At 51.9% G+C, this 13744-nt stretch overlaps 1 protein-coding gene across 1 annotated transcript in view; it reads right to left on the bottom strand.

Annotated features, from left to right (window-relative positions):
- The window catches only part of Ift140 (intraflagellar transport 140), an 81741-nt gene that overhangs the window by 2824 nt on the left and 65173 nt on the right, over positions 1–13744 (bottom strand). The window contains exons 19-29 of the mRNA XM_021221172.1: positions 9212–9389; positions 8209–8399; positions 7666–7761; positions 7352–7484; positions 6828–6971; positions 5756–5884; positions 5446–5628; positions 4394–4600; positions 3909–4121; positions 3656–3822; positions 1825–1966 (exon numbers count right to left, since the gene is read on the bottom strand). Of these exons, the coding sequence (XP_021076831.1) occupies positions 1825–1966; positions 3656–3822; positions 3909–4121; positions 4394–4600; positions 5446–5628; positions 5756–5884; positions 6828–6971; positions 7352–7484; positions 7666–7761; positions 8209–8399; positions 9212–9389 (1783 nt within the window). The remainder of the gene's footprint in view (positions 1–1824; positions 1967–3655; positions 3823–3908; positions 4122–4393; positions 4601–5445; positions 5629–5755; positions 5885–6827; positions 6972–7351; positions 7485–7665; positions 7762–8208; positions 8400–9211; positions 9390–13744) is intronic.

Raw genomic sequence — 13744 nt, 5'->3', positions numbered from 1 at the left:
CCTCCTCCTCCTCCTCCTCCTCCTCCTCCTCCTTCTTAAGAGGGGTTAATTGTGTGGCCCTGGCTGCCCTAGCTGCCCTGAAACTCTAGGCCAGCTTTGGACTTGTAGTAATCTCCCTGCCTCAGCCTCCTATAGACCTATGCCACCATAACTGGCTAAATCTCAGTATAAGTATGACAAAACTCTTAGAATGCTGTTATTGGATGGATCTAATGGGAAGGTGCCTCTATCTGGGTATAAAAAGGCTCTTGTGCTGCTTGGCTGGTTTTGACACCAAACCATAAACCCCAGAGCTGGGAGTCAAAGGGATGGAAATGCTGCCCCAGGTACAGGCAATAGAAGTTGCCCACCTGCTGGTGGGCATGAGACATAAGGTCAAAGGACAAGCTTGGGACTTGGCCAGAGGTCAGCAGCAGCAGCATTAGAGGGAGAAGGAGCACTGTGAGGGGAGGGAAAGGCAGGCTGGGGGCTGGGGGCTGGGGGCTGGGAGGGCTGGGTCTTGACATGGCAGGGCCAGTCTACAAGATGCCAAGTCGGACTCAGGGATCAAATGACCAAGTTTGAGGTGAGAAGTTGGGTGGGCTCAACATCAGAATAGCACTAAAGAGAAAGAAAGGCTGAACAGAGCTGTAAAAGGAAGCAGATTTTGGCTATAACTCCGAGAGGTGCAAGCAGATGGAATTCTTGAAAAAGAGAAAGAGAGAGAGAAAACCAAGTCGGATGACAGGAACAAGTCTATGGGAACTCGTCCAGAGCATCGGTCACCATGAACACATCCCACCCACAGAGAAGACAGGACTCGCCTGGAACAGCAGACAGCCACGGGGATGGCTAGTGAAACACGGTCATCCAAATGCTGCCAAGCAGGCAGTTCTACATAGGACATCATTATTTATTTGTTAGTAAAATGAGAGCTGGCTGGGGGTGTAGCTCAGTGGGTAGAGTAGGGTGCCCAGCATGAATGAAGCACTGAGGTCTGTCTCCAGGCTGCACACACAACACGGTGGCCACACCTATAATTTCAGCACTAGGTGAGGAGAGGAAGGAGGGAGACCAGTTACATAGTTCAAGGCCAGCCTGGACTACACGAGACGCTATCTTAACAGTAACAACCAAGCCTGGTTAAACCACGGGGCTGGCAGACAGACACCCTTAAGGATGAGCAAAGCCAATGTGCTGGTTCTTCTTCTTCTTCTTCTTCTTTTTGTCAGCCTGACACAGCCAGGGTCATCTTGGAAGAGAACCTCAACTGAGGAAATATATCTTTTAAAATTTATTTTCAAAGACTTATATGTATTTTGTCTGCTTTTATGTATGTGTACCATGTGTGTGCCTCAAACCTGGGGAAGGCAGGTGAAGATGTTGGATTCCCTGGAGCTGGGGTTACATAAAGATGGCGGTGAGCCACCATGTGGGTCGTGGGAACTGAATGGAATCCACTACAAAAGGAGTTAGTGTCTACAGCACCGATCCCTCTCTTTTCAGCCCTGAATGTTCGCCATTAATGACTGAGATAGGAGGGCCCAGCCCACTGGATGGTAGTGCCTCCTCTGGGAATGTGGTCCTCGGTGGTCTAAGAAAGCAAGCTTTGGGGACAAGCCGATAAGCAATGTTCTGTCACGGCGTCTGCTTGCCCGGGTTCCTGTCCTCACTTCCCCTCAGCGATGGAACTGTAAGGTGAAATAAACCCTAAGTCCTGCCATTTATCAAAGCAATAAAAAGCAAACTAGAACAGTTAGCTTGTCACCTCAAAGGAAATAGCACAGTAAGTCTTTTAAGAACCAGGTCTGTGCTCGGGAGCATCAGGAAGTGGGTGAGCCTTACCATCTGGTATTCCTCCATCTGTACATGGTGTTCCACCAGGAAGCCATAGACGTCTCCGACACGGATGGTGCTGTCCAGGTCTGGCTCTTCTAGAAGCAGCTCGCACTGCCTGATGGACTCTTTGGGGTCCTCTGTGTATGTCCTAACAAGATGTCAGACAAGCCCTGAGCCTGACCCACAACACTTACTGCATGCCAGAAGATGTTGTGCCACCTGTCCTGCAGGAGTGGCTTTATGGAATGGCCAGATGACATTTGTGTGTGTGTGTGTGTGTGTGTGTGTGTGTGTGTGTGTGTGAAGATGGTTTCCATCAATTATGTTAATTCGTTAATCGATTGAATTCTAAGTCCACTCACTTAGCATACACTCAGGATCTTCAGTGCTGCGTCCTGTGTTTTGAAACCAAGATCTGTTTAGAAAGGGCAACTGGGAGGGAAGCGCCTGGCGAAGGGAGGGGCTTCCTGTCAGAGGTGTGCGTGTGCCCGGGCATGGAGGTCTGTGGACAACTGCACAGAATGGTGACTGGTGGGGGATGGGCATAGCGCAGGGTGGGTGACTTGGAGCCATGAGCTGTCTGACTCCTACTTCTAGAGTCTACGACGTGGATTCAGGTGCGCCTAGCAGGCACCTGACCCTCTCTCCAACCCCTGACTCTTCTGGGGCTGCTCACCATGTCCCTTATACCCTCTCGCCTATGTTCACTTGCTCTGCCTTGGGGCTGATGACCACTTCCTGCTAGTGTTCCTCCCCTGCCTCCTGCGACTCAGGCTGGGCAGACCATCGATGCATTCTTGGCTCCACCTGGCCCCATGAATGGTACCTTTCCAAGAAGAGCCCACTGTGTTCATGTTTAAACGCTTTTGAAATCCTGACAATTTCTTAGATAAGAAAAATACTTCTCTGGGTAGAAGCTGAGTTCAAAGATGTTTACTCGCGTCATAGTGACCACACAGGGTCTCTCTGGATAGCTGAATATTCTGACAAGAGCCAAGAGTATCGGGATAAATGTACATTCTTGGCCACTAAGTGAAAAATGAGACAGCATGCCACTCCTCCACACATGACAGGAGAAGTGAGTGCCGTGACCCCAGAGTCCCTGCTACAGACTCCTGCACAGTGCGTGGCCTCTCACTCGGGAAACTGCTTGGGCCCTGTAGTGCTTTGAATGACAATGCCCCCCCTCATATATTTGAATGCTTTGTCTCATTGGTAGAACTATTTTGGGAAGGATTAGGAGGTGTGGCCTGGTTGGAGATGTGTGTAGCTGCCAGTGGGCCCTGAGAGTTTGAAAGCCCATGTTAGGCCCAGTCTCTCTCTGCCTACAACTTGCGGAGGAGTTGCAAACTCTCAGCCTGCTCCAGCACCATGCCTGTCTGCCATGTTCTGGGCCTTGATGATCATGGACTAACTGAAACTTTAAGCAAACCCCAGTTAAATTCTTTTATAAGTTGCCTTGGTCATGTTGTCTCCACACAGCAACATAAAAATAACTAAGACAGCCCTGAAGAGGTTCAAGCCTCCCCTCAGACAGACATATCTGTGGGTTAGAGCTCACTCCTCCTGGCTCAATCTTCTTTGTACTTTCCATGGTCTAATCCTTCCAAGATGGTGTTGAGACAGAACAGGCCACAGTGAATCCTACAGAGGTTCGAGAATCACCTGAGGAATATCTGTGGCAAATACAAGCTTGATCTGGTCTCTTAAAGTCAGCCTGAACTCTGCAGGGGAGTAGAGACTCTTGGGTTATAAACAGAGGGCCTGGAGGATATGAGACGGCTCCCCAAGGCTAGCTTGTCATTACTCCGCTGACCTGTTCCTTCAGGGGACATACCTTCGGGCCTGGATGAACCTCTTCACCAACGTCATCTTGCTCTGTAGCTGGGCTAGCTTGGTCTCCTGGTCCAGGGGGCTCTTGGCCTTGGCTTTGGAGAGGCACTTATAGGCTTCAGTCAGTGCTCCATGGGCCTTGTCATAGTTCTGGTATTCGTCAATCTCCACCTGGACCAAAGAGACCCATGAGGACCTACGTACGGGGCACGGCTGGGGCCCTAAAATCCAGCTAGAACACTGAAGCAGATCGATACCTGGGCACAGGCGTCATAGAAGCCAGCCAGGAGGTCCAAGGCCCGCCCCTTGGTGTAGAAGCTAATGATACTCTTCATGATCTCTGGCTCCTTCCGCCAGTCCAGGGACTGCAGGTAATTGGCAGCCATGATGTAGATTTCCTTCTGTCTTGAGACACCCGCGAAGAACACAATTTTCTCTGTGTCTCCAGATTTGAGCAGTGCTCTCATGGCCTAGGCAGAGAAAGGGCCGGGGCTCAGTTGAGAAGGTTAGGTTTTGAAAACTCCATGACAGTGCAGTTCCAGTTTGCTAGTGGGACCCACTGCTGTCAGTCTAGGTCCACTAAGCAGCAGCCTTTATGGGTCCCACTCCCAGTCCTTCAACATCCTAGCCAGGAAGGCTGCTCCCTGCCCAGGCTACCCAGAAGTATACGCAGAAAGCAGGGTATGTGCCCAGATGCACAGCATATGGCACAGTTGAGATATACTGGCCCATACAGACTCACCTTCAGCTTGTTCCCAGCCTGTGTGTACTTCTTGGTGGCCAGGTGATAGTTGCCCTGGCGCATACAGCAGTTGGCAATCTGCTCCAGCAGCTCACGCCGTGACTCCTCAGATAGGTCCTTGGAGTCCTTGGACACAGTCATCTTCTCTGCCATGTCCTCAGTGATGGTCATGTTCTGTTCTAGGCATAGCTGCAGAGCCTCATGGTACTGCAAGAGTGCCCGAGAACCAGGGCGCACTGTGACTGAGTGCTGAGAGGGCCCAGGTCCCCTTCACATCTGCCACCCTTCAGAGGAAGCTGGGCCCTGTCTCCATGCTGGCTACTGCCCGAGGCCGAGTCAGACATAAAGGGACCAGGCTAAGGGACAGACTCAGACTCAGACATGCTCCTTTTCCTCATGCTATTAGCAATCCAGATCTCAGAAGATAACGTTTTTGCTATGGGGGAAAAACCCAACAATGTATATGCTTTCATTAAAAACATAAACCTCAGAGTCAGGTGCATGCTCTAGTCCGAGTACTTGGGAGAGTGAGGGAGGCTGAAATGTGAGTTAGAGCCAGCTTGAGCTACATGCTGAGTTCAAGGCCATGTCTCCAGGTTTTAGAGATAGACACTTTCTCAAAACCAAAACAAGAACATCCCCCCCCCCCCGGCCTCCCCTTCCTCTGTGTTGGGCATGGTGTCACATACATATGGTTCTAGGTACTTCAGAGGCAGGGGGTGACGTGAGCCTAGGATTTTGAGGCTAGCTTGAGAGACTCTACCTCAAAAACTCAACAAGCTCCCAAACGCAGGGCATTCCTATTGTGTGCGGTTCATCAATTGTGTGTGTACATGCATGTACGCACCCGTTACTACCTAGTTAGAACTGAAGAGGTGGGGTGAGCAGTAAGGCTGCCCTCGTGGCAGCAGTGCTCATTGTACTACGCTGGGTTAACTGCTAGGATCCCCTTGACTTCCAGCCAAGGTTGCAGTCATAGTTTTCTTGAGACTTTATAACCAAAGGAAGATAGCAGAACTATTTCCCAGCCAAAGCTCCCACCATCCCTGTACCTTCTTGGCAGCCAGGAGAAGCTCCACAGCCTTTTCAAACTGTCTGTGCTCAATGCAGAAGTCTGAGCAGCGGGCCAGGAGAGCCGGATCTGACTTCTCATCCAGGTCCTCGGCTATGAGCTGTAGTGCTGCAAACTGCTGGGTGGTGAAGGCCAGCTCCAGGGCCTTGGAAAAGTGTCCAGCCTATGGGCAATGGGAGGAACTTAGCTGCTGCTTGTGTTCCCCCAGCCAGGCTTCCTGGAGCTTCCTGAGTGTGCGTAGGTGTAGTAGTGTAGTCTCTGTAGGTCCCCAATCGAAGCCAAGTGCTCACCTTGTGGTATAGCATGACAGCCCTGTCCATCTGCTCGCCCTTCTCCTCATAATACCGGGCTGCCTCAATCATGTCCTCTGGGGAACTCAACAGGGCGAGGTTCATGAGCTGGTCATCTAAGCCATTCTCCTGCAGGGAGGAAGGTGTGGTTCTGTGGCAGTTCTGGCTGGCATACCCAAACCCACTTAGATTGGTGAATGCGTGTTGGTATCACCAACAGATCTGTGCTAGCAGAGATTTTAAGCAGCAGCAGGCCTTACTAGGTCAGTCTGTGTACCAGGGTGTTTAGCTACTTCTTTGTTCTATTTTACAGAGCATCACAACAAATACCCGAGGGTTGGGTAACTCCAGAAATGAGACCTGAAGCAGTAGTCATAAAAATGTTCAACAGTTTTTGATGAGTTTCTATTTGCAAGGCTGTAACCTTTGTGTGCCTTACTACTGGCTTAGGAACCCTGGATATGGATGACAGCATTGGAGGAAGCAGGGAAAGGAGGGGGCAAGAAGAGTCAGAAGTGACCATGGAAGCCAGCAGTGGGTGTCAGTGTTCACAACGTAGGCATCTTAACCTCTATGTTTGAAGCACTCTTAATAACACTGAAATCAGCAACAGTGTGGGGAGAGGAGAAAGCCCTGTGTAAATGTGTGTTCTAAACACTGGGCATGGCCCATGACAAGGAACCCAATGCCCCAGACCCACAGAAATGATAAAGCCTTCCCCTGGTTTGTGTACTATTGATGGTGCGCACACCAAGTGTTGCTTGCAGTTTCCTCCCCCACAACCCCACCGCCCACGGTGTTCACAGTCCTAGACTGCTCCCCTACAGAGACCTCTTACCAAGTCTGGCTAACCCCTCCTCCTGCTGCTGTATATACAAACACACTGAGCTCCTGGGTTGCTAGTGGATGCTCTCAGATAGAATGAGCTCAGCTCACCCAGTCCACGCTTGCCTGTGAGTGTGTCTGCCATTTCCTCACCTTGTTGTTGTCCCAGTCAAGTTTCCAGGACAATCAGTGCAGGATAAGGCACAACAGAGCATCATCTGCCTGGTGCCCAGGTGGGACTACATACCTTGCACAGGCGGATGGCGTTGTTGAAAGCCTGTGCCCGAGTGTAGAAGTGCACTGCCTGCTTTACCTCATCCTGGCTCTCGTACTGCCGGGCAAGGTGGTAGGATGCAGCCCAGTCTCCAGTCTCGTTGGCTATTTCAGCAGCCTAGAAAGACCCAGAACACCCAGGTCTTATCTCTGCCCAGCAGCCTTATTCTACCCAAACAGCCCACTCCCACAGGATGCACTGTGATAAGAGATTTTCAAAAATATCTTGTTATGTGTACATGTTTGAACATATGAAGGCAGTGCCTGTGGAGGCCAGAAAAAGCCACGCCCCCTCCCACAGTCAGAGTTAACAGGTGGCGTGAGTTGCTGGGAACTCAACTCTGTCCTCTGCAAAGGCACAAAGTCCTCTTAAACGGCCTCTCCACCCCATAAGTTTTCTTTTTAATTAAAATTGTACACACATACAGGCACACACAGAGTCCAGCTGAGGGCCTCATGCACACTGGGCAGGTGCTCCATCTCCCCACCCGCTCTCACCTTCTGAATGTTGCCCTGGAAGCAGTGAATGCGGACCAGGGAGAAGTAGTCCTGCGCCAGCTCGTAGTAGCGCAGTGCGGTATCCATCTCTGCCTGGCTCTCCAGATACTGGGCCCACCATCTCCAGAGGGTCCTGTGGAGTAACCTTGGAGCTCAGGGCCTCACTCCCACTGGAACTGACACCCTGCACCACCACAGCATGAAACTGGAAGGGACAGATCTGGAGTCTCTTGGACCAGGCGGACCTTCCCCACTCCGACATGGAAGTGGGAGACGTGACAAGTGGGAGGTGCCGTCCCAGTGGGGACACTTACTTGTCCTTCATTCTGTTGATGTAGAGCTCCAGGGACTGCAGGTCTTCTGAGAGCATCCTAGGCACCTCAAAACGGTGGGTGTCGGACTTCTCATAACTGTGCAAGGAGACACTTCCATTTTGCTGCATCATAGAGCGCAGGCAACTGCCTGCGACCCCACACCTGGTCTGCAGCCCTGGGGTCATGCGCTGCTGTACATTTTGTGCTATGTGGACCATCGTGTTAGCCATAGCTCAGAGCCGATCATTAAAATTCTAGGTCACGAACATGACTAAGCATAGCTCTGTATCCCAGCTTCGGAATGAGTTTCCCGAGGCTGTACCCCTGTGGCACCTTTCCCCTCGGGGTTCTCCAAGCCTAGTATGTACCACATTGACTCACACGCAGGGTCAAACATTCCCTCCCACCGCCACAGAACCAGGCTCCTGGCTAGCTCCTATGGAAGATCACATGGGCTGGCTGTCCTGAGGCAGATCTTCCTTTTAGAACTGCCAAGGCCATCTAACATCATCTGGGGGCCATCCCTGCCCACATCCCACTCACTAACTGAGGGCCAGGCCACAGTCAGTGCTGGCCTCCAGATGCTTGGCATAGTTGTAGTAGGTGGTGCGCAGGTGGACGCGGTCGTGGAGCTCCGCCACCTCCACAGCTTTCTGCCACTGGTCCGAGGCCTGGTAGAACTTGTTCAGGAGGTCGTAGCGTTTGCACTTCTTATACAGTTGTTCAGCCTCCTCCTGGGGGTAAAGAGAGAGCACGCATCGGTCACAGTGCTGATGGTTTAGAAAGGTCATTCTAGGAGAAAGGGCGATGGTCATGGGGCTGTCAGAGTGTAACTGCTGACAGAGTGTTCATGCCACAGAATGGGACAACAGCTGTCCCAATGAGCTCAGGACAAAGAAGCATAGCACGCCTTGAGAACACACTTGAGACGCACACGGACACCATGCACAGAGCTGCACAGTCAAGAAAGGCAATGCGTTCCCAAGTGACACTCCAGTCATCTGTGAGAGTGTTGCTAGGTCCCAGCTGGCTTCCGGTGTGGTCCAACAGAGCTCCTGTGCTCCCCTATAGATAAGGACGCCCTCTGGGGGTGCTCCTGATATGCAGCCTAAGTGTGGGTGAAATACCTGCCCCCCCCACAACTCCCTATTCAGAGGTCTGTCCTTGTACCCGCAGGCACACTAAGTCAAGGCTGTGGCCTTTGACTGTGGGGAGTGAGCATGTCAGTGTCTTTCCTCCAGGAAAGCAAGTATGCGATGAGCTAAAACTCAAGGAGGCAGGAGGTAGCCCAGCTGAGACCAGAGGCCTTGGGAACCAAGCTGATGGTGTCGGCTATTCTGAGGAGACCCGCAGCCAGCCTGCCTGTTCACTTGCCAGCCCCACTCTCACGACTGCTTGGCCTTTGGTTCCTAGACTCTAGCTGAAGAGGGTCTATGCTTAGCAATCTCTGCCCTTTTTACTGCAGGCTCAGTTTGGCAATGTGGCAAACCTTCTTCTCAGTCCCCTGGTGATGTCTGTCTGTCTGTCTGAAACTGGGACTACTCACCAGCATGCCCAGCTGTATGGCCAGCATGGCCACTCTGGCTTCCAGTTCTGGCTCCCGCTCAGCTTCCCGCAGTGCTCGGGCCCCACGGGCATGGCCCATGTTCCCTAGGCACACCTTGGCAACATCCAGCCTTTGAGTCTTCACACACATGCGTGCCATGTTCTCCCAGACAGCCTCACTATAGACGGAGGAGAGGAGGCTCTGTCAGCTTCCAACCCAGAGCTTTGGGTGCCCAGCAGCTGACAGGGCACGGAACCACCAAGCAGGGGGCCTACGTGGTACTGCGTACAGCCTACACAGTAAGACTGAAGATTAGGCAACACATGCCTATTGCTCAAAAATAAGGAAGGAGAGAGAGGGATCCTGAGTCTCCCCCTGGCATGTCTTACACAGTGTCCTTGATCTTGAAGGCCTCTGGGGAGAACGAAGGGGACAGACAGTCTTCTGTAACTACCCCCATGTTACTTTGTCTGCTCAGTGACAATGGCTTTCCTAATTGTGAGCACACATCGAGTCAGGTCAAAGACAGAACCTCTTGCTCACAGCTGAGCAAGTGGCTCTACGGTGCCTTCTTAAAGTATTCCCAGTGTCGAGGACCCTACTCGAAGAAGGGACCATGATAGCCTTCCACCACTTCTCCTAGACAGTCACAAGTTGGTATTTTGGAAGGTGTCAGGGGAGGGGGAGGAGTCCACAACCCCAATTCTATCCAGGGCCAGCTCCCGATGTGTGGCTGGACAGTGGACCGTTCCTTGTCCCTCATTTTGAGGTAGTCCACTGTGAGCCTGGATCTTCTTGGAGAGTCCTTGTCTCAGACATAGAAGCTCAAGACAAATACTGAATAGAGACATGGAAAAGGGAGCCAGTTCACTCTCTATACAGTCCCCCTTCACTTAGGCTACCTAAAAGGAATAGGTTCTTCCTACTGTAAGATCACAGCAGTGCTACAGTACAGGCATGCACACACACCTGTAGTTAACCCCTCTTGTCCCTTCCAACACACACACACACACACACACACAGAGTGCAAACCACAAACAACAGCCACAGGAGCATCCACGTACAAGCATTTGCTCTGCCCCTTCCATCACATTCCAGTGGCTCCCCCCAGATAAAGCCTGGCTAGAGAAGCAGCCATCCTTCCAGGAAATTGGCAGGGCAAGTCTGTCCTTTCCCGGTCACACAGATGTGGCGGAACTAAGGACTTGGAGGGACGTTGCCCACACAAGGCTAGCTGCTGTTCTCCTAAGTGGGGCTATAGCAAAATTGTTGTGAACGTTTTCCACGAAGAAGAATGAGGAAGAGGACTCTCCATCCATTGGGCCAAGTAGTACCGTGGGCAGCTAGGTGACCCATGAATGACCCACATCTTAGACTCCCGACTGGAACAGAATAGAGGGAAAGCACCACCTGTGTTAGCTCAGGCATTGGCTAGGGTGAGGGTGACCACCATGGCATGCTTTATATATCCGGGTGTCCTTTCCTTCAAGCCAGCACTTGTGTCCACAGGTAATTCTGACCTGTCTGGGTCCTGCAGGAACTCTGACTGACTCTGTAAGTATGTGTATCAAGTAACGTGGGGCAAGCATGCACTGATGCACCTGGTGGCTACTGCTTGTAGGGGGTGAGACCCCCTGACCAGAGGTACATGACAGCCACACGGGGTAGGAGAGAGGGAAGCAGGCATGCCTAAATCCCAAACCCAGCGGGGGGGGGAGGAGGTTGACGCCCTCCTTTACTGCAAGCACCTCTGCCTTGCTTGGGCTTCTCACAACCTGCTCTGCAATCTCCAGGACATGCGAGAGCTGTGCTGGAGGTGGTGACACAGGAGCCGGGATGGTGTCCTCTAAGAGGTGCTGCTCACTGGGCATCGCCTTTCTGATTTATTGGTACAGCAGGTGGACTCCCTGTCCTTGTGCTTTTGGTTTTGGAATTCAAATGAATCATGGTAGCTGTGAGGCAGCACATGTGGCCAAAACCTGCACAATGCCACTTGGCCCCAGCGGGGGCAGCATCCAGCAGTAACTATGCCCACACAGCACACCAGTGTTAGAGGTTGGTCATCTAGGGTCAGTAAGTCCCGCTCTTTAAATGCCAACTGCCTACTTCCCTTTCGTTTGGTCTCTACAGGGAGCTCCAGGCCTCATGTTGGATCCTATGGGACCCTGTGTGATCCCCATGAACCCTGTAGAACAGCATTCTTTAAGTCTCTGCCATTCCTAGAAATGTCATCCACTGGTAAGTTTGGAAGCGCACAGCAGTTCTTGGTTCTCCTGGCAAAACTCCAGTGAGCGACACAGATCTTGTCTGCCGGTGCCTTCCCAAGCCAGCTGGGCTGAGTGTGAGGCATGGGCAGCTGTGTCTACAGCAAGGTGGCAGGTATAGATGAGACTCTAAAAAAGTCATCCTGAGCTGGGCGTTCTCAGGAGGCCGAGGTGGGTGGATCTCTGTGAGTTTGAGGTCAGCCTGGTCTACACAGTAAATTTCAGGACAGCCAGGGCTACATGGTGAGGCTCAAGAAAATGAAACCAAATGAAAAGTAATTTTATCTCGCTGCCTCCTAAGGCCTGGTGTGGGGCTGGATGGAGGGCAGACATGGCCTCTTGGCTGCCTCTGCTTCTCTGAGCAGCCCCCTGCTTCTTTCTGCACTGTCTAGAAAGCAACACCCACTTCCAGGGTTTGGAACACAATCTAAATGACTGTAGTCACCGGCCTGAAGACAAAGCTGGCTGGTGTGCACCCTGAATCTTCTTTGCCCAGCAGGAGGGTGGGCACAAGGCGAACGCCTGGTCCTTTTATTGAGTGGGACACTGAGCCTTTTCTTGGTGTTGCTGGGCCTCCCTGTCCCTGTATGTGACACCACTCAAATGTCCACTATTTTCACAAAGGTCTCTGGACCAAACAAATCTGAGGGGCCTGTGCTGGAGGCTGTGCCAGGCTGGAGGAATTTGGGAGGAAGGCTCCTTAAATGCCAGCAAAGGCCCTCTTGTATTGGGCTGAGGTCTTTGTGCACCAAACATGCAGAGGGTCAGGCCTCAGCTGCTACAAGAGCCTGGGCCCAAGAAATGCTGCCAGTCTTCTCCACACATGTGCACTAACATTCTCTGGGACTGTCTCTGGTCCAGAACCATCTCAGCTCCCACCAGATTCCTGACATTCTCTGTATACAACTCCCTGACAACTCTGCTCCAAGGACGGGACAGCTCTAACTCCGGTGTCGAGTTCTGGGATTTGTGACAACTTTGCTCCAAGGACGGGACAGCTCTAACTCCGGTGTCAAGTTGTGGGATTTGTGCATCTGGCATAGATTCTAAGAAGTAAACACCCTCTCAGCCCTGTCCAAGTCTTGAGAATTTCCTGTTGTCTGAGTTACACTGTGGAAAGGATTCACATCTGCACTTCATCAGCTTACAGGCGCCTGGATAAGAAGCAGATGCGGTCACAGAGGGAGCTGGCTCGGCCATGGGCCTGCTTCTGGGAGGACCTACACTCTGCTGGACCTGTCCTAAGTGAGCAAGTCAGAGACCAACAAGGCTGGCCACACTTGTGATGCTCTTCTCGACTCTGTGTGTGTGTGTGTGTGTGTGTGTGTGTGTGTGTGTGCGCGTGCGCGCGTGCGCACACACATATGCTCGAGAACCCATGGTGGTGGCACAGGGCTGGGGGTGGGGGCTGGATGAGCATGCAGCTCCAGTAACAATGTAAGGTCTGACTCAGGGCAACAGACAGCAGAAAGGTCACCCTCTGTGTGAGAGATTTCCTACCAGCCACATAGGAGCTTCAAATCTCAAGAGAGGACCATCCTAACTCCATCTCTCCCCTGCTTAACCCTCTCACACAGATAGGTGATGGTTTAGGGCACAGATACCTGCAAATAAAAGTTCCTAGAAGCACAGGCAGGGATTAAGGCCCTCCCTGAGATGCCCACGCGTGTCCTGCAGCCCTCAGGACCAGCTGTACAAAGTCGAGACAGAGGATCTCGTCAACTTGGGAGTTAGAGAAGTCTTAAAACAGCTTCTTGGTTCTTACTGGAAATTAGCCATTTAATAACTACCCAACGAGTAAAGGAGGGAAACAGACTTTCTCTTCACGGAAACTCTGGGAGACCCTTGGCACCCCACACGGCTTGTCAAGCCCCCCTGCTTAGAATATACCCCACAGGGAGCCTGGCCCAGAGAACTGGAATGAAACGAAAATTTCCTTCAGGCCCAGACCAATAAGAAAAAATATATATATATGCCACAATGACACTTGCTACAAACTTGAGGGTGAAAAGTCGTATAGTCCTCAGAGGACTCACACTCTCAGGACTGAGGACAGTCAGAAGGCTGGACAGAGACAGAGCCTTGGCTCTTTGGAATGTAAACTTACGGAGTGCCAGGAGCCTGACTATATATGGGAACGTGTGCTTGAAGGCAGCAACACTAGGAAGTAGGGGTGGCCCAGCATGTCAGTTTCTGAAGGCAGGAAAGGCCGGTCACGCCTGTTCCGACCAGGACACTAGTCAGCACCAGACTGTCCAAATCCTACCCA

This window comes from Mus pahari, chromosome 21 (genome assembly GCF_900095145.1).
Source record: "Mus pahari chromosome 21, PAHARI_EIJ_v1.1, whole genome shotgun sequence".
In the NCBI taxonomy this organism is placed as follows: domain Eukaryota; kingdom Metazoa; phylum Chordata; class Mammalia; order Rodentia; family Muridae; genus Mus; species Mus pahari.
Note: the sequence above shows the minus strand (reverse complement) of the source record. Positions and strands in the feature narration are given on the sequence as shown.